Below are 27,529 nucleotides of genomic sequence, written 5' to 3'. Positions count from 1 at the left end.
GTAAACATTTATAGTATCAAGTACTTACTCGATTTGGTTGAATGTTTGCTTTCTCCATTTTTTCCAAGAAGTCAGTTGGTGAAAATTTATGTTCATTTTGAAGATAGACTTTAAGCAAAGCATTATAGTGACTTACATCATAAACAGTACCTACAAATGAAATTTAAGTCAGATTTTTAGAAAAGCACTTAAAATCATATCCTTTATCACAACTAAAATATGCACACTTAAATTTAACAAACATAAAGGGAAAAATGATCACTTCAGCTTTTCAACACAGACACAGACCCATCTTACAGAAAACCTGTCAGAACACAGTAAACTAAGCATATAAGGCAGTAATTACTGAATTACTGTAGTTACAAGTAACTGCCTAACCAGATATTAAGAGCTCTCTTACATGAACCACAGTATTACCTTCCTGATAGAAAAATGCTGAAAATACCCCTGTATTTAAAGTAACTGAAAGAGTTTTCTTATATAAAGCAGTCCTTGCCACCTTACAGACACAGACATGGATGGATTGTGACAGCAGTTATTTTATAGAGATAGGACTATACCGGCAATTTATTTACTAACCAGGTTACCCAAAGTCTTTGTAGGCTCCATTTCCACACCATTTCCAGTTGCTGAACACCATTTCTAGTCTGCTGTAGTTAATTACCTGTACTTCAATGCCCTGGGTTTTCTGTCTGTGTCCGTCTTCCCTAAAGCCTCATCACTTAAGGCTACCACTCAGCCTTACTCTACTCACCTATGGACACCATGTTCATCGTAACAATCTAGTGCTAACGTACTTTAATCAATTTTCATGAATGAAATTTAATATCTTTATTTAACTGCCTGTGGCCACACAGGCCTGTGGTCAGCATCTAGTGTCAGTTTGAGATTCTGGGCAGCAGAGACCTGCTCGATTAAACTAATACTTGTTTTTATCTTAGAGTGCTTACTGTGTTTCAGACACAGAGAGGTTTAGCTACTCTTCACAATAGCTCTGAGGCAGGTACTATTATCATAGTCATCGTACAGATGAGAAAACTAACTCACCCACTTGCCTAAGGCCACATGGCTAGTAATTAACATATATTTGAATGTAGGTGGTCTGCCTCAAGAGCCCTATCTCTTAACCATGCTAGTACTTAACACAGGGCCTAACAGGGAACCATGTGTAATTCAACATCTGCAATATCGTTATGCAGCAACGTTACCTTTATAGTGTCTGAAAACTAAAAAAAAAAAAAATCAACTCAAGCTGAACTCTAATAATGGTTGGCTATAGCTGTAAGGCTGAAGGAAAATACATTCCATAAATTTGTAAAGGCATTCATGCCGGTTGTTGGAGAAGCTAAGGATACTGCTCTAAACCTAGATAATTAACATCTGCTCTGGCTTTTCATAAAGATTTTGGTCAAGAGCAATGTTCAACATAACTCTACTAGGTTTTCTTTCTTTATTTCTGCCATACTGGCATAGTTCAACGGATGAGAAAAATGTTTTGTTGAACTTTAGTAAAATTTCTATCCCCATACTTACCATTTTTTTAATTAAGGTATCATTGATACACACGCTTATGAAGGTTTCACAAGAAAAACAATGTGGTTATTACATTCACCCTTATTATCGAGTCCTTCCCCATACCCAATTGCAGTCACTGTCCATCAGTGTACTAAGATGCCACAGAGTCCCTATGTATCTTCTTTGAGCTACACTATCTTCCCTGTTACCCCACACGCACCATGTGCACCAATCATGATACCCCACAATCCCCTTCTCCCTCCCTCCCCACCCACCCTTCCCCCAACCCTCCCCTTTGGTAACACCTAGTCCCTTCTTGGAGTCTGTGAGTCTGCTGCTATTTTGTTGCTTCAGTTTTGCTTCACCGTTATACTCCACAAATGAGGGATATTATTTGGTATTTGTCTTCTCTGCTGACTTATTTCACTGAGCATAACACCCTCTAGCTCCATCCATGTTGTTGCAAATGGTAGGATTTGTTTCTTTCTTATGGCTGAATAGTATTTCACTGTGTATATGTATCACATCTTCTTTAACCATTCATCTACTGATGGACACTTTGGTTGCTTCCATATCTTGGCTATTGTAAATAGTGCTGCGATAAACATAGGGGTGCATATGTCTTTTTGACTCTTAGAACTTGTTTTCATTGGGTAAATTCCTAGGAGTGGAATTCCCAGGCCAAATGGTATTTCTATTTTTAGTTTTTTGAGGAACCTCCATATTGCTTTCCACAATGGTTGAGGAGGGTTCCCCTTTCTCTGTATCCTCGTCAGCATTTGTTATTCCTAGTCTTTTCTATGTTGGCCATCCTAACAGGCACGAGGTGGTATCTCATTGTGGTTTTAATTTGCATTTTCCTGATAATTAGCGATGTGGAGCATCTTTTCATATGCCTGTTCGCCATCTGAATTTCTTCTTTGGAGAAGTGTCTTGTTCATATCCTGTGCTCATTTTTTTTTTTTTTTGAGAAGGCATCTCTCATATTTATTGATCAAATGGTTGTTAACAACAAAATTCTGTATAGGGGAGTCAATGCTCAATGCACAATCATTAATCCACCCCAAGCCTAATTCTCGTCAGTCTCCAATCTCCTGAAGCATAATGAACAAGTTCTTACATGGTGAACAAATTCTTACATAGTGAATAAGTTCTTCCATGGTGAACAGTACAAGGGCAGTCATCACATAAACTTTCGGTTTTGATCACGCATTATGAACTACAAACATTCAGGTCAAATATGAATATTCGTTTGATTTTTATACTTGATTTATATGTGGATACCACATTTCTCTCTTTATTATTATTATTTTTAATAAAATGCTGAAGTGGTAGGTAGATACAAGATAAAGGTAGAAAACATAGTTTAGTGTTGTAAGAGAGCAAATGTAGATGATCAGGTGTGTGCCTGTAGACTATGTGTTCATCCAAGCTAGACAAGGGCATTAAAACATCCACGGATGGAGAAGATTTCTCTCAAAACAGGGGGGGTGAGGTTCTAAGCCTCACCTCTGTTGATCCCCAATTTCTCACCTGATGGCCCCCCTGCGACTGTGCCTGTCTTAGGTTGTTCCTCCCTTGAGGAATCTTACCCGTCTCTGGATAACCAGTCATCTTCCGAGGCCATACAGGGAAATGTAAAGTTGGTAAGTGAGAGAGAAGCAATATTGTTGAAAGGTTAGCTTTTTACTTCTTTGCAGATTTATGCCCTGTGGCTTCTATGTTCAGCATTTGAGTTGAGGTATCTTTACCACTTGGAAGAATTATGATACTCAGTAAATTCGATATGGGGCACGAATTCTATTAAAGGGTTGTAATTAGGAAGGAAGAAGAAAAGCCATAGAAGTAGCAGATGGAAGAAAACATGGGAAGATTGATTATTTCTTTGACATATCTTCTTGCAGAGTAACTTAAGCATGTATAGGTTTTAAACTACTAATTAAATTGCTCACACACATTAACGTAATAGGAACACAGTTACATAACCAAAGCAGATCTATAATTACCAGCCATCTATAGTGAAACCAAGAAAACCAGGTAGGCACAATAGGCATTTTGAAAATTTATCTATGATATGATGAATATTGTCCAACTGTACTTGAACAGACTGAGAGAAATCAGACAAAAACAACCCATTCCTGGGAACTGTTCACATGCCATATGTTCTTTTAACAGTAGATAGTCTGTAGTTGTAAGATTTTGGAGCGCTACAACTTACACTTCTCCTAATTCTTGGTTGAGTTCCAACAGTACAGATCCAGTTAAATTTGTTGTTTTACTGTATGCACAGGCCAGCTTAGATATCTCCTTCTTCATTCCCATGGCAAGTCCAGGAACCGGTGGGATGAATGCAGCTAGAGTGGTAGCAGCAACTGGATCTTTATTGAAGTTTTTTGATGATCATCTTCTGCTATGAGTCTTCCAGAGAGAGCTGATGTTGGAAGTTCTTCTTCATATCGTATCTTAGTTCATTTTCTGGGTAGCCAAATTAGGCTTTGATCCTCTGTATAAACACAAACAGATCCTTTGCCCACACTTTTATATGCCCTTTATACCATTGTGTAGAACTCATTGGAGGTCACCAAACAGGAACTGTTTTTTTTCTTTATTTAAGAGAAAGGAATATTATCAGAAAAATGTACCTCCATAGCCGATCATCTGACACCCATTAAGTGATCAAAATTAAGGATATTTAAAACATGCATTCATCATTGATTTACAGTTAGTTTTAACCTATCAGGGAGTAATCCCCCTATTCTTTCTTTTTTTTTTTTCGTTATCATTAATCTACACTTACATGAAGAATATTATGTTTACTAGGCTCGCCCCTATACCAGGTCCCCCCTATAAACCCCTTTACAGTCACTGTCCATCAGCATAGCAAAATGTTGTATAATCACTACTGGTCTTCTCTGTGTTGTACAGCCCTCCAATTTCTCCCACCCCCCCTATGCATGCTAATCTTAATACCCCCCTTTTTCTTCCCCCCTACTTTATCCCGCCCTACCCACCCATCCTCCCCAGTCCCTTTCCCTTTGGTACCTGTTAGACCATTCTTGGGTTCTGTGATTCCGCTGCTGTTTTGTTCCTTCAGTTTTTCCTTTGTTCTTATATTCCACAGATGAGTGAAATCATTTGGTATTTCTCTTTCTCCGCTTGGCTTGTTTCACTGAGCATAACACCCTCCAGCTCCATCCATGTTGCTGCAAATGGTAGGATTTGCCCTCTTCTTATGGCTGAGTAGTATTCCATTGTGTATATGTACCACACCTTCTTTATCCATTCATCTATCGATGGACATTTAGGTTGCTTCCAATTCTTGGCTATTGTAAATAGTGCTGCGATAAACATAGGGGTGTATTGGTCTTTCTCATACTTGATTGCTGCATTCTTAGGGTAAATTCCTAGGAGTGCAATTCCTGGGTCAAATGGTAAGTCTGTTTTGAGCATTTTGATGTACCTCCATACTGCTTTCCACAATGGTTGAACTAACTTACATTCCCACCAGCAGTGTAGGAGAGTTCCCCTTTCTCCACAGCCTCGCCAACATTTGTTGTTGTTTGTCTTTTGGATGGCAGCCATCCTTACTGGTGTGAGGTGATACCTCATTGTAGTTTTAATTTGCATTTCTCTGATAATTAGCGATGTGGAGCATCTTTTCATGTGTCTGTTGGCCATCTGTATTTCTTTTTTGGAGAAATGTCTGTTCAGTTCCTCTGCCCATTTTTTAATTGGGTTATTTGTTTTTTGTTTGTTGAGGCATGTGAGCTCTTTATATATTCTGGACGTCAAGCCTTTATCGGACGTGTCATTTTCAAATATATTCTCCCATACTGTAGGGTTCCTTTTTGTTCTACTGATGGTGTCTTTTGCTGTACAGAAGCTTTTCAGCTTAATATAGTCCCACTTGTTCATTTTTGCTGTTGTTTTCCTTGCCCGGGGAGATACGTTCATGAAGAAGTCACTCATGTTTATGTCTAAGAGGTTTGTGCCTATGTTTTCTTCCAAGAGTTTAATGGTTTCATGACTTACATTCAGGTCTTTGATCCATTTTGAGTTTACTTTTGTGTATGGGGTTAGACAAAGGTCCAGTTTCATTCTCCTACATGTGGCTGTCCAGTTTTGCCAGCACCATCTGTTGAAGAGACTGTCATTTCGCCATTGTATGTCCATGGCTCCTTTATCAAATATTAATTGACCATATATGTCTGGGTTAATGTCTGAATTCTCTAGTCTGTTCCACTGGTCTGTGGCTCTGTTCTTGTGCCAGTACCAAATTGTCTTGATTACTATGGCTTTATAGTAGAGCTTGAAGTTGGGGAGTGAGATCCCCCCTACTTTATTCTTCTTTCTCAGGATTGCTTTGGCTATTCGGGGTCTTTGGTGTTTCCATATGAATTTTTGAATTATTTGTTCCAGTTCATTGAAGAACGTTGCTGGTAGTTTCATAGGGATTGCATCAAATCTGTATATTGCTTTGGGCAGGATGGCCATTTTGACGATATTAATTCTTCCTAGCCACGAGCACAGGATGAGTTTCCATCTGTCAGTGTCCCCTTTAATTTCTCTTAAGAGTGACTTGTAGTTTTCAGAGTATAAGTCTTTCATTTCTTTGGTTAGGTTTACTCCTAGGTATTTTATTATTTTTGATGCAATTGTGAATGGAGTTGTTTTCCTGATTTCTCTTTCTGTTGGTTCATTGTTAGTGTATAGGAAAGCCACAGATTTCTGTGTGTTGATTTTGTATCCTGCAACTTTGCTGTATTCCGATATCAGTTCTAGTAGTTTTGGGGTGGAGTCTTTAGGGTTTTTTTATGTACAGTATCATGTCATCTGCAAATAGTGACAGTTTAACTTCTTCTTTACCAATCTGGGTTCCTTGTATTTCTTTGTTTTGTCTGATTGTCGTGGCTAGGACCTCCAGTACTATGTTAAATAACAGTGGGGAGAGTGGGCATCCCTGTCTGGTTCCCAATCTCAGAGGAAAAGCTTTCAGCTTCTCGCTGTTCAATATAATGTTGGCTGTGGGTTTATCATATATGGCCTTTATTATGTTGAGGTACTTGCCCTCTATTCCCATTTTGCTGAGAGTTTTTATCATGAATGGATGTTGAATTTTGTCAAATGCTTTTTCAGCTTCTATGGAGATGATCATGTGGTTTTTGTCTTTCTTTTTGTTGATGTGGTGGATGATGTTGATGGACTTTCGAATGTTGTACCATCTTTGCATCCCTGGGATGAATCCCACTTGGTCATGGTGTATGATCCTTTTGATGTATTTTTGAATTTGGTTTGCTAATATTTTGTTGAGTATTTTTGCATCTACGTTCATCAGGGATATTGGTCTGTAGTTTTCTTTTTTGGTGGGGTCTTTGCCTGGTTTTGGTATTAGGGTGATGTTGGCTTCATAGAATGAGTTTGGGAGTATTCCTTCCTCTTCTGTTTTTTGGAAAAGTTTAAGAATGGGTATTATGTCTTCCCTGTATGTCTGGTAAAATTCCGAGGTAAATCCGTCTGGCCCGGGGGTTTTGTTCTTTGGTAGTTTTTTGATTACCGCTTCAATTTCGTTGCTCGTAATTGGTCTGTTTAGATTTTCTGTTTCTTTCTGGGTCAGTCTTGGAAAGTTGTATTTTTCTAGGAAGTTGTCCATTTCTCCTAGGTTTCCCAGCTTGTTAGCATATAGGTTTTCATAGTACTCTCTAATAATTCTTTGTATTTCTGTGGGGTCCGTTGTGATTTTTCCTTTCTCATTTCTGATTCTGTTGATTTGTGTTGACTTTCTTTTCTCTTAATAAGTCTGGCTAGAGGCTTATCTATTTTGTTTATTTTCTCGAAGAATCAGCTCTTGGTTTCATTGATTTTTGCTATTGTTTTATTCTTCTCAATTTTATTTATTTCTTCTCTGATCTTTATTATGTCCCTACTTCTGCTGGCCGTAGGCCTCATTTGTTCTTCTTTTTCCAGTTTCGATAACTGTGACGTTAGACCATTCATTTGGGATTGTTCTTCCTTCTTTAAATATGCCTGGATTGCTATATACTTTCCTCTTAAGACTGTTTTTGCTGTGTCCCACAGTAGTTGGGGCTTTGTGTTGTTGTTGTCGTTTGTTTCCACATATTGCTGGTTCTCTATTTTGATTTGGTCATTGATCCATCGATTATTCAGGAGCGTGTTGTTAAGCCTCCATGTGTTTGTGAGCCTTTTTGCTTTCTTTGTACAGTTTATTTCTAGTTTTATGCCTTTGTGGTCTGAAAAGTTTGTTGGTAGGATTTCAATCTTTTGGAATTTACTGAGGCTCTTTTTGTGGCCTAGTATGTGGTCTATTCTGGAGAATGTTCCATGTGCACTTGAGAAGAATGTGTATCCTGTTGCTTTTGGATGTAGAGTTTTGTAGATGTCTATTAGGTCCATCTGTTCTAGAGTGTTGTTCAGTGCCTCTGTGTCCTTACTTATTTTCTGTCTGGTGGATCTGTCCTTTGGAGTGAGTGGTGTGTTGAAGTCTCCCAGAATGAATGCATTGCATTCTATTTCCGCCTTTAGTTCTGTTAGTATTTGTTTCAGATATGTTGGTGCTCCTGTATTGGGTGCATATATATTTATAATGGTTATATCCTCTTGTTGGACTGAGCCCTTTATCATTATTTAATGTACGTCTTTATCTTTTGTTACTTTCTTTATTTTGAAGTCTGTTTTGTCTGATACTAGTATTCCAACACCTGCTTTTTTCTCTCTGTTGTTTGCATGAAATATCTTCTTCCATCCCTTGACTTTAAGTCTGTGCATGTCTTTGGGTTTGAGGTGAGTCTCTTGTAAGCAGCATATGGATGGATCTTGTATTTTTATCCATTCTATTACTCTGTGTCTTTTGATTGGTGCATTCAGTCCATTTACATTTAGGGTGACTATTGAAAGATATGTACTTATTGCCATTGCAGGCTTTAAATTTGTGGATACCAAAGGTTCAAGGTTAGCCTCTTTAGTATCTTACTGCCTAACTTAGCTCGCTTATTGAGCTGTTATATACACTGTCTGGAGATTCTTTTCTTCTCTCCCTTCTTATTCCTCCTCCTCCCTTCTTCATATGTTGGGTGTTTTGTTCTGTGCTCTTTTTAGGAGTGCTCTCATCTAGAGCAGTCCCTGTAAGATGCCCTGTAGAGGTGGTTTGTGGGAAGCAAATTCCCTCAACTTTTGCTTGTCTGGGAATTGTTTATTCCCTCCTTCATATTTAAATGATAATCATGCTGGATACAGTAGTCTTGGTTCGAGGCCCTTCTGTTTCATTGCATTAAGTATATCATGCCATTCTCTTCTGGCCTGTAGGGTTTCTGTTGAGAAGTCTGATGATAGCCTGATGGGTTTTCCTTTGTAGGTGACCTTTTTTTTCCTCTCTGGCTGCCTTTAATACTTTGTCCTTGTCTTTGATCTTTGCCATTTTAATTATTATGTGTCTTGGTTTTGCCCTCCTTGGATCCCTTGTCAGGGAAATTCTGTGTACCTCTGTGGTCTGAGAGGCCATTTCCTCCCCTAGTTTGGGGAAGTTTTCAGCAATTATTTCTTCAAAGACACTTTCTATCCCTTTTTCTCTCTCTTCTTCTTCCGGTACCCTATAATGCAGATATTGTTCTGTTTTGATTGGTCACTCAGCTCTCTTAGAATTCTTTCATTCGTGAAGATCCTTTTATCTCTCTCTGCATCAGCTTCTCTGTGTTCCTGTTCTCTGTTTTCTAGTCCATTAATGGTCTCTTGCATCTCGTCCATTCTGTTTTGAAGTCCTTCCAGAGCTTTTTTTATTTCTGTATTCTCCTTCCTTAGTTCTTGCATATTTCTCTGCAAGTCCATCAGGATGGTTATGACTTTTGTTTTGAATTCTTTTTCAGGAAGACTGGTTAAATCTATCTCCCCAGGTTCCTTCTCAGGATGTAGCAGATGCCGAAGCTGTCTGGGTTAGTCTTGTCTGGATCAAATTTTTTTGCCTTTTCATGTTGATAGGCGCTATTGACTGTCAGCTGGGAGAGCCAAACTTTCCACTTGCTACTGGCCTTTCTTTCCTGGGACAACTGCGACCCCTAGTGGCTTCTGTTGGGTAATTGCGTGTACACTGGGTCTTTGTGTCTTGCCCAGCCGGTATGGAGGAATCTCCCTTGCTGAGGGCGTGGCCAGCCTTAGGCTGCTTCTCTGCTATCGCCGCGCCCCGGAGGGGTAATGGACGGGGGGCTGTTCAGCTGTTTACCTCCGTGAGGGGTCTCAGAGCTGTTGCCCAGGGGGTTAGTGCGCCCGGTTTTCCCTGGAATTTCCAGCTGCTGGACTGTGACCTGTGTTGTTTGCGTCCAGCTGTTGCGTCCCTGTCCCTTTAAGACTTTCAAAAAGCACTTGCTTTTCTTTGTCACAGGGGCATCAGCTTCGGAACTCGCTCAGAGGTCTTGCTGCCCTGTTTCCCTAGTGTCCAGCCCTCCACGCATGCACTGTGTCTGCGCTCTGGTGCGGATGGCTAGGGCTGGGTGTTTAGCAGTCCTGGGCTCCCTCTCCCTCCCCGCTCCGACTCCTGTCCTCCCTTTGGGAGCTGGGGTGAGGGGAGCTCGGGTCCTGCCAGGCCGGGGCTTGTATTTTACCCCTTTCACCAGGCGCTGGGCTCTTGCACGTGTGGATGTAGTCTGGCTGTTTTCCTGTGTCTTCTGGTCTCTCTTTTAGGATTAGTTGTAATTGTTGTATTTTCAAAAATATATGTTTTTGGGAGGAGATTCCCACTGTCCTACTCATGCCGCCATCTTGGCTCTGCCCCTGTGCTCATTTTTTAATAGGGTCATTTGCTTTTTGGGTGTTGCCCATACTTACTATTATGTCATTTATTTCATGTCACTTTTTGAAAAATAAAGAATTTTTTAAAGCTATATATTGTATCTTTTATAATATGAATTAAAATCTACATCTGTCTAAAATTTAAGTTAAAAACTCAAAGTTATATATTATTGTGTTGTGGCCAAAGAAATATGGCAGAATTCTATGTTTTTAAATTTAGTATACAGCTACACTGTAATGAGATTCTATCATTTCCAATGCTTCCTCCAGAATGCCCTGCAGTCTGGATATCTCATTTCCAGTCTCAGACCTGTCAATAGCTCATACTGTAACTTTGGACATGTTGTCTAAGCTAAAATATCTTACAGCTTTGCAAATCTTTGAACAAGTATCACACTGGCAATCTACCAGGCTTCTGGCACTATTAATTCAAGAAGTATTATCAAGTGTAATATGTACAAAGCATCATGCTACTGGCAAAAGAGGAAAAGAAGTTATGGCTTCCACTCTCACAAAAGGATATAGTAGAGGAAAAGACATGTTTTTGAATAATTTTAATTAGAAAGTAATACATGTCTATCTTTCTATTGAGGTACTGTTATGACTGCTAAGGGCTGTTCTATGTTAGAATATAACCTTTTTTGCAACTACCTTCTTAAATTCAACAGAAATTCAACATTCTTTTTAAAATTATGTGACTGAGAATACAGAAATCTTCATAGTTTTTATGCAGTCAGTTCTTACGTTCACTTCTCTGCTGCTTGTCCACTAGAAAACCCTTTTCCACTCTGCAATCCAAGATTTATTTTTATGTTTTTAAACTTTAAAAAAATGAACTTAGAATCAAATTACAGATGAACTTAAAACCGAGGTGCGGCTCCATCTTTATTCCATAGTTGTTTTCATATAGGTGCAGTACATTTCTTAAAGGACATTCCTAGATATTTTACATATTTGTGACTATACTTGGATCCCTTTATCCACTTTACTTTCTAACTAGGTAAAATTATGGATTCTTAAACATTTAATATTCCCAAAAGCTTTATTGTAAGTTGATTTTCTGGAATTTTACAGGTAAACAAGCACATTACCTAAAAAATAGTAAATCCTAGAATTATTTCACATATTACTTCCTTGCCAATATATCTGAACATTAGTTGTTGGATTTAGATCTTAACATGTTAAAGAAGCATCCTTCTATTCTTTGTTAAGGTTTTCTAAAATCAGAAATGAACACTGTATTTTATCAAATGGTCTTTTAAATTACTTAATTTTTTAAATAGATACTATGCTCACAGTTTAAAAATTTTAAAGTATAAAAAATACAGGGTAAAAATTTTATCTAGTGTTTTTCATCCTTCTGGAAATATTTTACTATTGTGTACATATACACTTATAAACATTTTTCTTCAAAATAGGAGCATACTATACATGATGTTCTGCACCTTAATTTTTATTTATATTTTGGAGAGTACCCCACATTAGTATATAAAGAACTCCTTTCATTTTTTAATAGTTGCACAGTATTCCATTTTATGAAGACTTTATAATTTATCTAACCAATCCTCTACACAGGGACAACAGAGTTGGTTCCAATTTCTTACTATTACAAACAAGCTACAATGAAGAATATCTTTTTGCACATGTGAGCATATCTGCATCTAAATTCTCAGAAGTGGAACTACTTGTCAAATGGTATATGCATTTATAATTTTGACAGACCAAAAGACTTTTTGTTTTGTTCCTTTCTTTCTATCAAAAAAGTAATACTTATTATAATTATTTCATTCTTAATGCCCCTAGATGTCACTGTAACTCATCAAATAAATGATATTATCAAAAAAAACTATGAATCAAGTACCCTTTCCATAAAATTGAACTGTAACATTTAAGTAAAGAAGTTTTTTTGCTAAAAAAATTACATCTTTTATATATAAACCCTTTATATATTTAAATAATCATACCCAATTTCTGAAGTTTGCTCCATATCCTATGAGCTAATTCTGTTCTATCTGAGAGCTTTAGTTCAGGCAAGAGAGAACCACAACTGCGCAGCAGAAGCAATGCTTGATTACTTCCTGGGTTACCTAAGGAAAAAGGTTAATTGACAATGTTTAACACAGTACCAGTATCATACAGATAAATACAAACACTTAAACTGAAATTTATAAATATTCAAAAATTTACTACCTCACTAAAGATAATATTAAGAGAGTACCCATAAACTGAAAAAATGCTATCCTAATCTACAAGTATCATTTAAAATATTACTAAAAGTTATGTTTTTAAAACTAGTCTGCTTTCTTAAGGTCATCAACCTGTATAATCTGCAAGACTCCACAGAACATAAAAATACAAAGAACCTAATTTATAAAGCAGTGCTTATTGCCAATTCAAAGGCTAAGTATCTCAGTATCTTATGAAAATAGTACAAAGCAGTAAAATTAAAACCCATTAGTATCAAATTTAGGTTTATATTCAGACATAAAATAATATAAACTTCCTTCTCCCTTTATCCATGACCTTCATTTAGATGTCCCCAAAAGCCAACTTTAAAACAAAATAAATCACTTATTGTATGATTCCATTTATATAAAGTATCTAGAATAAAAGCAAATCCACAAGGACAGAAAGTACACTAGTGGTTGCCCAGGGCTGGAAGGCATGGGGGGGTTAGGGACTGATGGTTAGTGGTATGGAGGTTTCCTTTTGAGGTGATAAAAATATTCTTAAATTGATTGTGATGATAGTTGTACAACTCATAATTGAGAGAAAATGATAAAACAAACTTTATATGTATACAAGTGTAACTGCTACTTCTTTGTTATCTCTCATCATTAGATTCTACAGCTTCTTAATGTGACTGAAATCCACAGATAGGCTTCAGGAAGCTGGTGAATGCTCTGAAACAACATACAAAAACTCTGTATGTGCTTACATGTGAGTTTTTTTTTTAATTTACTGACTTTGAAATAAATATCTAAAACAAAATATTTTAGTTACTGGAAACTTTGCCCTGATGAGTGGTTAACACAGAAAGATCACAATCTTGATGATCAAAAGAAATAACAAACAAAATTACGAGTATCAAATAATGCACTCTATGATGAGCTCACCCCCAAACAAGTACTTATAAAGAAGTTCAACATTTTGTACAGAAAATTGTAAAGTACCTGAGTGGCAGGTATTCTCAAAGACTTTTTGCAGAAGCGTCTCTGGGATGCGGCCAGTTCTTCGGACAGAATTCTCTAGTCTCATTAGAGCCCAGTCAAAGTCACTGACACTCACTCTTTGAGAAGAAGCAGGCTCCTCTTGAAGATAATTTTTTTTTCTAACAGCAACAGCATATGGCCTGGCGTGGCTCAGTAGTCCTCTATAAAATGAAACACAATTAGTAATTAAATCAACAGCTACCTATATAGGTCAACCTTTTTGAGCAAAACTTACACAGTCTTTTAAATTAGTAACTAAATACCTAAATTCTAAAGCAATAGCAGAAGTACTCAGAGCAGTGTAAACTGGTAGGAAAGAATCTTGACTTTTGCCTTCAGTAAAATCACATGCATATATACAAATTGTATGCAAAGTAAATTTCTTGAACAACTGTTTGACAGTATATTACTTCCACATGGAATATTTCAAACTAAGACAATAATATGGGGTGTCTTAAGTGTTTTTTTCTCCCTTAACCAAAACCAGGTTAATGAAGGAAAATGAGCAGTTTATGCTACAAAGCTCTTCTCACCTCTACAAATGAGACATGAGACCTAAAATATGCCTAAAATTCTAATAACTACCTTCAAATGTTTTCTAAGTGTAAGCATATTATGAATTTAAAAGAAGACCAATGTCCAAGTTAAAAATATGCAGTTTTTAAAAGAATCATTCAGGAAAAAATAATTTCCAATCTAAAGAAATTTAAGACAATTTTATTTTATAGTGATGTTTCGGCTCTTGGTTCATATCTGCTTTCCATCTGTCAAATGACAGTTGTATATTTTTCTATTTTAACAACTGCAACCATTAAACATAAAACTAGATTTCTGGTGATAAACCATTATTTCTCAGGAAGTCAAAAGGAAAAAAATGTTTATAAATCAGATAAAGTCAGACTAGTATATGTGTGTTCATGAAGCTCAAAACAACCTTTAAACCATTCAATATTTTAATAATAGAGTTTAACATGCAAGCCAAATGATCTAAAATATGAACTCAGAGATATTCCATACTATAGAAATACTGGCTGAACCTAATTTACAAATAACAGACTTATGCATAATCTTTGTGTGTGAATCTTCTAATTGAACTTAACCTCCTCTACATTCAAGCATTGCTATTAATATACAAAATTTCTAAATAGCAGAAATGTATATATTTACTCCAAAATATCTTAAACTTTCCTATAGCAGCCAATATGAATAACCAAATTACATATTTTAAGTATGTAATAATTATGTATAATGTAAAAATACTCTACTTAATTCAGGAATGCCTTTGGAATAATAATCACATTTTTCTTGCATGTGCACAATTACCAAATTACCAAAATTACCAAAATAAGTATTTACATATAGTAGTGAGTTTCAAAATAAAACTATTAGTTTCCTATTCTATGCTAACCTGGAAAACCAGTTACAAATTCAATGATTAAGCATGTGATAGTACATTAAAGAAAACTAACCAGAATTTTCACCACAAAGTTATATAAAACACAGGTAATAAATGATACTAGACTAGAAATTCTATACTGTGATGTGGGACAAATCACAACCACTCAGGCCATCAATGATTCCACCTACATAAACAAGTAGGTTGGAAAATAATGGAAAAAATCAGGATACTAACTACCTAAGACAAAGTCTTATCTTTGTAAACCTAATTTTCAGCACATTGTAGGTGGCTAATTAAAGTTTGTTACATGTATTGAATTAATTAAATGTTAGATTATCACCTACAAACCATAGAAGATATACCCCTACATATACTTACCTCTCATTTTCAAAGGTTTTCTCTGACTACTTATTGGCTACTGGATCAGCTATTACTAAACTATGTCCTGTTAGGCAAATACCAAATAACATTATTCTCTATCACTCAGAACAAGTTCAGGTGAGTGCACAATATTAATCAACAATGAAAGAGGATTAATACAGAGATTTCAAAATTGTAGTGAAGCAGATTTGCCAAATTTTTGTACACAACCCAAATCTGATAAACTGTGAAAAAGCACAAAAATAAAACCTTTGTGAAAATGCAGTTTTCAAATCTAAGATTAAACACAAAATTCAGGCAGAAGAGATATTAATAAACTCACATCACTCTGTGCTATTAAGCTAATTTTTTCTCACAAATAACCCTTAATACAGCCAAGTCTCCTTAATGTAAGTATTCTTGGCTTTAATTACTTAAGCTGAAATATGAATCTACTACAAAATAAACTGGGGTGGAGGAAGGGTTACATATTTGACCAAAGAATACTTCACTCTTAAAAGGAATTAAGCAATTTCTACATTTATAATTTGGCCCATAATTTACTTTAAAATTCACTTGAATACCCCTGAAGGAGACAAGAAATTTCATGACCTGGAACAAGAGTTATGCAGGAAAGAAAACAACAAGCCCAAGGAAGGGGTGGATCCATCCAAGGTAGGTGTCTACCCCTCAGGCTTACCCAAGTGGGAATCCCCTGCCTCCAAATTCTGATGACCAAAACTGATGTAACCACAGAAGGGAAAATTATTTTATCACCTCATCAAAGTGTTATAAACAGCTCCTTTACATTTTGATTCCCTCCTGAGACTATGACACTCACCACTAACAGGTTAACCATGAATTTCCTCTTGCAATATCTAAAATTTAAGTTATTTTTCTCAGTGCATTTTTTTTTAATTGGTGGTGGTGGTTTTTATTTGGACTCTAGCACAAAAAAATAACAATTTTATAGTTAAGCATCCACATTTCAAAAAGGAACAGGGACTAGATTATTGTAAGTAGGCTTCCATGGGGCTCCCCTTTCAATTCTGTACCCTTTCCTAATTAATACTTACTTTTTACAAGGCATTTGAGGTATTCAATGCATACTTAAGTTCAGAAAGTACTGAGTTCCCAAATACTCTCTTCTCCGTTCACACACAATTTCCCCTTTTAACTTCTCGTATTAGTGTGGAACATTTGTTATAAATGATGAATTAGGTTAATACATTATTAACTAAAATCTATAGCTAATAACAGGGCTCACTGTGTGTACATATCCACAGGTTTTGACAAATACATCCTTTAGCGTACCTTCAGAATAGTTTGTTTCACTGCCCCCAAAATTGTACTCTACCTTTTCATCCCTTCCCTCTCCTCTTAAAGGCTTGGTAACCACTTTCACTTTGTTTCTAGTTTTGCCTTTTCCTGAATGTTATATAGTTGAATCATACATTATGTATGTAGCCTTTTCAGACTGGTGTCTTTCACCTAGCAATATACATTTATGGTTCTTACATATCTTTTCACGTTGATAGCTCATTTATTTTTAGTGCTGAATCAATATTCCATTGTATGTATATACTATAATTTGTTTACCTGTTCACCTATGAAGGACACAAAAAAATAATTGCTTCCAATTTGGGGGCAATTATGAATAAAGCTCCTGTAACACTAGTGTGAAGGTTTTTGTGTGGGTGTAAGTTTTCAACTCCCGTGGATAAATTATCTCGGAGTATGATTGCTGGATCAAATGGTAAGCTCATATGTTTACTTAGCTTTGTAAGAAACTGCCAAACTATCTTCCAAAATGACAATGCCATTCTGTACTCCTATCAGCAATGAATGACAATCATCATGTGCATTTGCTCCCACACGTATTTTGGGTTTTAGCCATTCTAAACAGTGTGTAGTGGTATCTAATTATTGTTTAATTTGCAATTCCCTAACAACATCTGGCCTTGAGCATCTTTTCGTATGCTTACTGCCTTCTGTACATTTTCCTTGGTGAACAATCTATTCAGATTGTCATACCATTTTTCAACCGGGTCATTAAATTTTCTCACTGGGGGATCCCGCTTCCCAACTTCAAGCTCTACTACAAAGCCACAACAATCAATTTGGTACTTGCACAAGAACAGACCCATAGACCAGTGGAACAGAATACAGAGTCCAGATATTAACCCAAGCATATATGGTCAATTAATATATGATAAAAGAGCCATGGATACATGAGAGCCTCTTCAACAGCTGGTGTTGGCAAAACTGGACAGCCACATGCAAGAGAATGAAACTGGATTACTGTCTAACTCCATACACAAAAGTAAACTCGAAATGGATCAAAGACTTGAATGTAAGTCGTGAAACCATAAAACTATTAGAAGAATAGAAGAAAATAGAGGCAAAACTCTCTTGAATATAAACATGAGCAACTTCTTCATGAACATGTCTCCATAGGCAAGGGAAACAAAAGCAAAAATGAACAAGTGGGACTATATCAAACTAAAAAGCTTCTGTACAGCAAAGGACACAATCAGTAGAACAAAAAGGCATCCTACAGTATGGGAGAATATATTGATAAAGGACATATCCAATAATGGGTTGACATCCAAAATACACAAAAAGCTCATGCACCTCAACAAACAAAAAGCAAAAAACCCAATTAAAAAATGGGCAGAGGAGCTGAACAGACAGTTCTCCAAAGAAGAAATTCAGATGGCCAACAGGCACATGAAAAGATGCTCCACATCACTAATCATCATAGAAATGCAAATTGAAACCACAATGAGATAGCACCTCACACCAGTTAGGATGGCCAACATCCAAAAGACAAACAACAAATGCTGGCGAGGATGTGGAGAAAGGGGAACCCTCCTACACTGCTGGTGGGAATGTAAATTATTTTAACCATTGTGTAAAGCAGTACGGAGGTTCCTCAAAAAACTCAAAATAGGAATACCATTTGACCCAGGAATTCCACTCCTAGGAATTTACCCTAAGAATGCAGGAGCCCAGTTTGAAAAAGACATATGCACCCCTATGTTTATCACAGCACTATTTACAATAGCCAAGAAATGGAAGCAACCTAAGTGTCCATCAGTAGATGAATGGATAAAGAAGATGTGGTACATATACACAATGGAATATTATTCAGCCATAAGAAGAAAGCAAATCCTACCATTTGCAACAACATGGATGGAGCTAGAGGGTATTATGCTCAGTGAAATAAGCCAGGTAGAGAAAGACAAGTACCAAATGATTTCACTCATCTGTGGAGTATAAGAACAAAGAAAAAACTGAAGGAACAAAACAGCAGCAGACTCACAGAACCCAAGAATGGACTAACAGTTACCAAAGGAAAAGGGACTGGGGAGGATGCGTGGGAAGGGAGGGATAAAGGGAAAAAGTGGCATTATGATTAGCACACATATTGTAGGGTGGGGGCATGGGGAAGGCAGTATAGCACAGGAAGACAAGTAGTGATTTTATAGCATCTTACTATGCTGATGGACACCAACTGTAATGGGGTATGTGGTGGGGACTTGATAATGGGGGGAATCTAGTAACTACAATGTTGTTCATGTAAGTGTATATTAATGATACCAAAAAATAAATAAATAAAAATAAAAGTTTTCTGTCAAATTTTCAGAGTTCTTTGTATGTTTTGGATAGTCTCACCAGTTTTTTTTTTTTAAGTAAACTTTTTATTCCAGTCACATTAACTCCTTTTTAACTTCAAATGTACACCAAACTAATCACACACATTCTTAAAGCTCTTCCTTTCCTATTCTCTTCTTCCCTGCTATTATGAGTCCATTAGGCATCACTTTTTGGAGTTGTTTTAGCATCATTCTGGAGCATCACTATAAGAGTTAAGAAAGGAGGATCAAGATCAAAAGTAGGTATAATCAGTAGTTAATGTTTATCACCCATCTAATACTACATGCTAGGTAACAGAAAAACACGACTATAATCCTCACGTTTACAGGTAAGAAAACGGAAGCAACTTGCTCAAATCACAGTAAAACCTAGCTGATGACAGGGCCAGTATCTCTACTTGGGTATTATCATTCTGAAATGAGCTCAACATGGAGGAAGGGCATCAAGGAAACTAATCTGCCTCCAATGCAGGTGGGGGGTAGGATTCACACCGGAAAGTGGTAAAAATTAAAGCTACGTAAGGCAAGACTAAAAAATTGAAAGCCTCCAACCAGGTGATCAGTAAGGGATTTGAATTTTATGACTCTTATTAAACAAAGAACTGCTTTCCATAAGTTATTCAGCTTATTTTGTTGGACCATTCTGCAGGCAACAGGATCTCACACTTACCTCTCATGCACGTGCTCACCAAACTTTTATTTTAACTATTCCACATGAGTTTTCTTTAGCCTGTTGATACGGTTGTTGTTTTTTTTTTTTATATAATTATTTTTTATTGAAGGGTAGTTGACACACAGTATTACACTACATTTATTTCAGGTATACAACACAGTGATTCAACATTTATATACCTGATAATTCTAGGTACCAGCTATCACCATACCAAGTTGTTACAATATTTTGACTATATTCTTTATGCTATACATTACATCCCGGTTACTTATTTATTTTACAATTGGAAGTGTGTATTTTTTGTGTGTGTGTGTGAGGGCATCTCTCATATTAACTGATCAAATGGTTGCTAACAACAATAAAATTCTGCATAGGGGAGTCAATGCTCAATGCACAATCATTAGTCCACCCCAAGCCTAATTTTCGTCAGTCTCTAATCCTCTGAAGCATAACGAACAAGTTCTTACTTGGAGAACAAATTCTTACATAGTGAATAAGTTACATGGTGAACAGTACAAGGGCAGTCATCACAGAAACTTTTGGTTTTGCTCATGCATTATGAACTGTAAACAATCAGTTCAAATATGAATACTCTTTTGATTTTTATACTTGATTTATATGTGGATACCACATTTCTCTCTTTATTATTATTATTTTTAATAAAATGCTGAAGTGGTAGATAGATACAAGATAAAGGTAGAAAACATAGTTTAGTGTTGTAAGAAAGCAAATGTAGATGATCAGGTGTGTGCCTGTAGACTATGTGTTCATCCAAGCTAGACAAGGGCAATAAAACATGCACGGATGGAGAAGATTTCTCTTAAAACAGGGGGGGTGAGGTTCTAAGCCTCACCTCTGTTGATCCCCAATTTCTCACCTGATGGCCCCCCTGCGACTGTGCCTGTCTTAGGTTGTTCCTCCCTTGAAGAATTTTACCCATCTCTGGCTAACCAGTCATCTTCCGGGGTCATACAGGGAAATGTAAAGTTGGTAAGTGAGAGAGAAGCCTTATTGTTTGAAAAGGTTAGCTTTCTACTTCTTTGCATATTTATGCCCTGTGGCTTCTATGCCAAGCATTTGTCTTGAGGTATCTTTACCACTTGGAAGAATTATGATACTCGGTAAATTTGGTATGAGGCATGAATTCTATATAAGGGTTGTAATTAGGAAGGAAGAAGAAAAGCTATAGAAGTAGCAGGCGGAAGAAAACATGGGAAGATTGATTATTTCTTTGACATATCTTCTTGTAGAGTAACTTCAACATGTATAGGTTTTAAACTACTAATTAAATTACACACACACATTAACATAATAGGAGTATGGTTACATAACCAAAGCATACCTGTAATTACCAGCCATCTCCAGTGAAACCAAGAAAACCAGTTAGGCACCTTAGGCATTTGTGAAAACTTAACTATGATATGGTGGATATTGTCCAACTGAACTTGAACAGTCTGAGAGACATCAGACAAATTAAAACAACCCATTCCTGGGGACTGTTCACATGCCATATGTTCTTTTAACAGTAAATAGTGTGTAGTTGTAAGATTTTGGAGCGCTACAATTTGCACTTCTGCTAATTCTTGGTTGAGTTCCAACAGTATAGATCCAGTCAAATTTCTTGTTTAACTGTATGCACAGGCCAGCTTAGTATCTCCTTCTTCATTCTTATGGCAAGTCCAGGAACTTGTGGGATGAGTGCATCTACACCTGTAGCAGTGCGTGGATCTTTGATGGGTTTATTGATGATCATCTTCTGGCATGAGTCTTCCAGAGAGTGCTGATGTTGGAAGTTCTTTTTCATATCGTATCTTAGTTTGTTTTCGGGGTAGCCAAATTAGGCTTTGATCCTCTGTATAAACACAAACAGACCCTTTGCCTACACTTTTATATGCCCTTTATAACATTGTGTAGAACTCACTGGAGGTCACCACACAGGAACTGCTTTTTTTTTTTTTTGTTATCATTAATCTACACTTACATGACGAAATATTATGTTTACTAGGCTCTCCCCTATACAAGGTCCCCGCTATAAACCCCTTACAGTCACTATCCATCAGCATAGCAAAATGTTGTAGAATCACTACTTGCCTTTTCTGTGTTGTACAGCCATCCCCTTTCTCCCACCCCCACCATGCATACTAATCTTAACAACCCCCTTCTTCTCCCCTCCCCTTATCCCTCCCTACCCACCCATCCTCCCCAGTCCCTTTCCCTTTGGTACCTGTTAGTCCATTCTTGAGTTCTGTGATTCCGCTGCTGTTTTGTTCCTTCAGTTTTTCCTTTGTTCTTATACTCCACAGATGAGTGAAATCACTTGGTATTTCTCTTTCTACGCTTGGCTTGTTTCACTGAGCATAATACCCTCCAGCTCCATCCATGTTGCTGCAAATGGTAAGATGTGCCCTTTTCTTATGGCTGAGTAGTATTCCATTGTGTATATGTACCACACCTTCTTTATCCATTCATCTATCGATGGACATTTAGGTTGCTTCCAATTCTTGGCTATTGTAAATAGTGCTGCAATAAACATAGGGGTTTATTGGTCTTTCTCATACTTGATTGCTGCATTCTTAGGGTAAATTCCTAGGAGTGCAATTCCTGGGTCAAATGGTAAGTCTGTTTTGAGCATTTTGATGTACCTCCATACTGCTTTCCACAGTGGTTGAACTAATTTACATTCCCACCAGCAGTGTAGAAAGGTTCCCCTTTCTCCACAGCCTCGCCAACATTTGTTGTTGTTTGTCTTTTGGATGGCAGCCATCCTTACTGGTGTGAGGTGATATCTCATTGTAGTTTTAATTTGCATTTCTCTGATAATTAGCGATGTGGAGCATCTTTTCATGTGTCTGTTGGCCAGCTGTATTTCTTTTTTGGAGAACTGTCTGTTCAGTTCCTCTGCCCATTTTTTAATTGGGTTATTTGTTTTTTGTTTGTTGAGGCGTGTGAGCTCTTTATATATTCTGGACGTCAAGCCTCTATCGGATCTGTCATTTTCAAATATATTCTCCCATACTGTAGGGTTCCTTTTTGTTTTATTGATGGTGTCTTTTGCTGTACAGAAGCTTTTCAGCTTAATATAGTCCCACTTGTTCATTTTTGCTGTTGTTTTCCTTGCCCGGGGAGATATGTTCAAGAAGAGGTCACTCATGTTTATGTCTAAGAGGCTTTTGCCTATGTTTTTATCCAGGAGTTTAATGGTTTCATGACTTACATTCAGGTCTTTGATCCATTTTGAGTTTACTTTTGTGTATGGGGTTAGACAATGGTCCAGTTTCATTCTCCTACATGTAGCTGTCCAGTTTTGCCAGCTCCATCTGTTGAAGAGACTGTCATTTTGCCATTGTATGTCCATGGCTCCTTTATCCAATATTAATTGACCATATATGTCTGGGTTAATGTCTGGATTCTCTAGTCTGTTCCATTGGTCTGTGGCTCTGTTCTTGTGCCAGTACCAAATTGTCTTGATTACTATGGCTTTATAGTAGAGCTTGAAGTTGGGGAGTGAGATCCCCCCTACTTTATTCTTCTTTCTCAGGATTGCTTTGGCTATTCGGGGTCTTTGGTGTTTCCATATGAATTTTTGAATTATTTGTTCCAGTTCATTGAAGAATGTTGCTGGTAGTTTCATAGGGATTGCATCAAATCTGTATATTGCTTTGGGCAGGATGGCCATTTTGACGATATTATTTCTTCCTAGCCACGAGGACGGGATGAGTTTCCATCTGTTAGTGTCCCCTTTAATTTCTCTTAAGAGTGACTTGTAGTTTTCAGAGTATAAGTCTTTCATTTCTTTGGTTAGGTTTATTCCTAAGTATTTTATTATTTTTGATGCAATTGTGAATGGAGTTGTTTTCCTGATTTCTCTTTCTGTTGGTTCATTGTTAAGTGTATAGGAAAGCCACAGATTTCTGTGTGTTGATTTTGTATCCTGCAACTTTGCTGTATTCCGATATCAGTTCTAGTAGTTTTGGGGTGGAGTCTTTAGGGTTTTTTATGTACAGTATCATGTCATCTGCAAATAGTGACAGTTTAACTTCTTCTTTACCAATCTGGATTCCTTGCATTTCTTTGTTTTGTCTGATTGCCGTGGCTAGGACCTCCAGTACTATGTTAAATAACAGTGGGGAGAGTGGGCATCCCTGTCTGGTTCCCGATCTCAGAGGAAATGCTTTCAGCTTCTTGCTGTTCAATATAATGTTGGCTGTGGGTTTATCATAGATGGCCTTTATTATGTTGAGGTACTTGCCCTCTATTCCCATTTTGCTGAGAGTTTTTATCATGAATGGAATTTGAACTTTGTCAAATGCTTTTTCGGCATCTATGGAGATGATCATGTGGTTTTTGTCTTTCTTTCTGTTGTTGTGGTGGATGATGTTGATGGACTTTCGAATGCTGTACCATCCTTGCATCCCTGGGATGAATCCCACTTGGTCATGGTGTATGATCCTTTTGATGTATTTTTGAATTTGGTTTGCTAATATTTCGTTGAGTAATTTTGCATCTACGTTCATCAGGGATATTGGTCTGTAGTTTTCTTTTTTGGTGGGGTCTTTGCCTGGTTTTGGTATTAGGGTGATGTTAGCTTCATAGAATGAGTTTGGGAGTATCCCCTCCTCCTCGTTTTTTTGGAAAACTTTAAGGAGAATGGGTATTATGTCTTCCCTGTATGTCTGATAAAATTCTGAGGTAAATCCATCTGGCCCGGGGGTTTTGTTCTTTGGTAGTTTTTTGATTACTGCTTCAATTTCGTTGCTGGTAATTGGTCTGTTTAGATTTTCTGTTTCTTTCTGGGTCAGTCTTGGAAGGTTGTATTTTTCTAGGAAGTTGTCCATTTCTCCTAGGTTTCCCAGCTTGTTAGCATATAGGTTTTCATAGTACTCTCTAATAATTCTTTGTATTTCTGTGGGGTCCGTCATGATTTTTCCTTTCTCGTTTCTGATTCTGTTGATTTGTGTTGACTCTCTTTTCCTCTTAATAAGTCTGGCTAGAGGCTTATCTATTTTGTTTATTTTCTCGAAGAATCAGCTCTTGGTTTCATTGATTTTTGCTATTGTTTTATTCTTCTCAATTTTATTTATTTCTTCTCTGATCTTTATTATGTCCCTACTTCTGCTGGACGTAGGCCTCATTTGTTCTTCTTTTTCCAATTTCGATAATTGTGACATTAGACCATTCATTTGGGATTGTTCTTCCTTTTTTAAATATGCTTGTATTGCTATATACTTTCCTCTTAAGACTGCTTTTGCTGTGTCCCACAGAAGTTGGGGCTTAGTGTTGTTGTCATTTGTTTCCATATATTGCTGGATCTCCATTTTGATTTGGTCATTGATCCATTGATTATTTAGGAGCGTGTTGTTAAGCCTCCATGTGTTTGTGAGCCTCTTTGCTTTCTTTGTACAGTTTATTTCTAGTTTTATGCCTTTGTGGTCTGAAAAGTTGGTTGGTAGGATTTCAATCTTTTGGAATTTTCTGAGGCTATTTTTGTGGCCTAGTATGTGGTCTATTCTGGAGAATGTTCCATGTGCACTTGAGAAGAATGTGTATCCTGTTGCGTTTGGATGTAGAGTTCTATAGATGTCTATTAGGTCCATCTGCTCTACTGTGTTGTTCAGTGCTTCAGTGTCCTTACTTATTTTCTGCCCAGTGGATCTATCCTTTGGGATCAGTGGTGTGTTGAAGTCTCCTAGAATGAATGCATTGCAGTCTATTTCCCCCTTTAGTTCTATTAGTATTTGTTTCACATATGCTGGTGCTCCTGTGTTGGGTGCATATATATTTAGAATGGTTATATCCTCTTGTTGGACTGAGCCCTTTATCATTATGTAGTGTCCTTCTTTATCTCTTGTTACTTTCTTTGTTTTGAAGTCTATTTTGTCTGATATTACTACTGCAACCACTGCTTTCTTCTCGCTGTTGTTTGCCTGAAATATGTTTTTCCATCCCTTGACTTTTAGTCTGTACATGTCTTTGGGGTTGAGGTGCGTTTCTTGTAAGCAGCATATAGATGGGTCTTGCTTTTTTATCCATTCTATTACTCTGTGTCTTTTGATTGGTGCATTCAGTCCATTAACATTTAGGGTGACTATTGAAAGATATGTACTTATTGCCATTGCAGGCTTTAAATTCGTGGATACGAAAGGTTCAAGGTTAGCCTCTTTAGTATCTTACAGCCTAACTTAGCTCGATTATTGAGCTGTTATATACACTGTCTGGAGATTCTTTTCTTCTCTCCCTTCTTATTCCTCCTCCTCCATTCTTCATATGTTGGGTGTTTTGTTCTGTGCTCTTTCTAGGAGTGCTCCCATCTAGAGCAGTCCCTGTAAGATGTCCTGTAGAGGTGGTTTGTGGGAAGCAAATTCCCTCAGCTTTTGTTTGTCTGGGAATTGTTTAATCCCACCGTCATATTTGAATGATAGTCGTGCTGGATACAGTATCCTTGGTTCAAGGCCCTTGTGTTTCATTGCATTAAGTATATCATGCCATTCTCTTCTGGCCTGTAGAGTTTCTGTTGAGAAGTCTGATGTTAGTCTGATGGGTTTTCCTTTATAGGTGACCTTTTTCTCTCTAGCTGCCTTTAAAACTCTTTCCTTGTCCTTGATCTTTGCCATTTTAATTATTATGTGTCTTGTTGTTGTCCTTCTTGGATCCTTTCTGTTGGGGGTTCTGTGTATTTCCATGGTCTGTTCGATTATTTCCTCCCCCAGTTTGGGGAAGTTTTCAGCAATTATTTCTTCCAAGATACTTTCCATCCCTTTTCCTCTCTCTTCTTCTTCTGGTACCCCTATAATACGGATATTGTTACTTTTGGATTGGTCACACAGTTCTCTTAATATTGTTTCATTCCTGTAGATCCGTTTATCTCTCTCTATGTCAGCTTCTATGTGTTCCTGTTCTCTGGTTTCAATTCCATCAATGGCCTCTTGCATCCTATCCATTCTGCTTATAAACCCTTCCAGTGTTTGTTTCATTTCTGTAATCTCCTTTCTGGCATCTGTGATCTCCCTCCGGACTTCATCCCACATCTCTTGCATATTTCTCTGCATCTCTGTCAGTATGTTTATGATTTTTATTTTGAATTCTTCATCAGGAAGACTGGTTAGGTCTGTCTCCTTCTCTGGTGTTGTCTCTGTGATCTTTGTCTGCCTGTAGTTTTGCCTTTTCATGGTGATAGGAATAGTTTGCAGAGCTGGATCGAGTGACGGCTCGAAGAACTTCCCTTCTTGTTGGTTTGTGGCCCTCCTTTCCTGGGAGAACAGCGACCTCTAGTGGCTTGTGTTGGGCAGCTGCGTGCAGACAGGGTTTCTGCTTCCTGCCCGGATGCTATGGAGTTCATCTCCGCTGTTGCTGTGGGCGTGGCTTGGTTCGGGCAGCTACTCCAAAGTGGTGGAGTCGAGTTGGAGGGGGAGCGGCCGGGAGGCTATTTATCTCAGTAAGGGGCCTCCCTGCTCCCTGCAGCCCAGGGGATTAGGGTGCCCAGAGATCCCCAGATTCCCTACCTCTGGATTAAGTGTCCCGCCCTACCCCTTTAAGATTTCCAAAAAGCACCCCCCAAAACAAAACAATGACCACAAAAAAAAAAAAATTATTTTAATTAAAAAATAAATTAAAAATGGCCGCTCGTTTTTCTTATTCTCTGGCACCAGCCTCAGGCATCTGCTCACCAGTCTTGCTGCCCTGTTTCCCTAGTATTGGGGTCCCTATCCCTTTAAGACTTCCAAAAAGCACTCGCCAAAACAAAACAGCAAAAAAAAAAAAAGGCCACTCGCTTTTCTTACGTCCTCTGGCACCAGCTCACCGTTCTTGCTACCCTGTTTCCCTAGTATCCAGGGCCCCGCGCACGCACTGTGTCTGCGCTCTGGCCCGGATGGCTGGGGCTGGGTGTTCAACGGTCCTGGGCTCCGTCTCCCTCCCG

General features: G+C 37.6%; 1 protein-coding gene across 1 annotated transcript in view; it reads right to left on the bottom strand.

Moving 5' to 3' along the window:
* LRPPRC (leucine rich pentatricopeptide repeat containing) overlaps positions 1-27,529 on the bottom strand; it is a 113,187-nt gene that overhangs the window by 77,698 nt on the left and 7,960 nt on the right. The window contains exons 2-4 of the mRNA XM_036925620.2: positions 13,485-13,684; positions 12,276-12,398; positions 29-150 (exon numbers count right to left, since the gene is read on the bottom strand). Of these exons, the coding sequence (XP_036781515.2) occupies positions 29-150; positions 12,276-12,398; positions 13,485-13,684 (445 nt within the window). The remainder of the gene's footprint in view (positions 1-28; positions 151-12,275; positions 12,399-13,484; positions 13,685-27,529) is intronic.

Source organism: Manis pentadactyla, chromosome 2 (genome assembly GCF_030020395.1).
Source record: "Manis pentadactyla isolate mManPen7 chromosome 2, mManPen7.hap1, whole genome shotgun sequence".
NCBI classification, from domain to species: domain Eukaryota; kingdom Metazoa; phylum Chordata; class Mammalia; order Pholidota; family Manidae; genus Manis; species Manis pentadactyla.
This window is presented reverse-complemented; position numbering and strand designations above follow the sequence as displayed.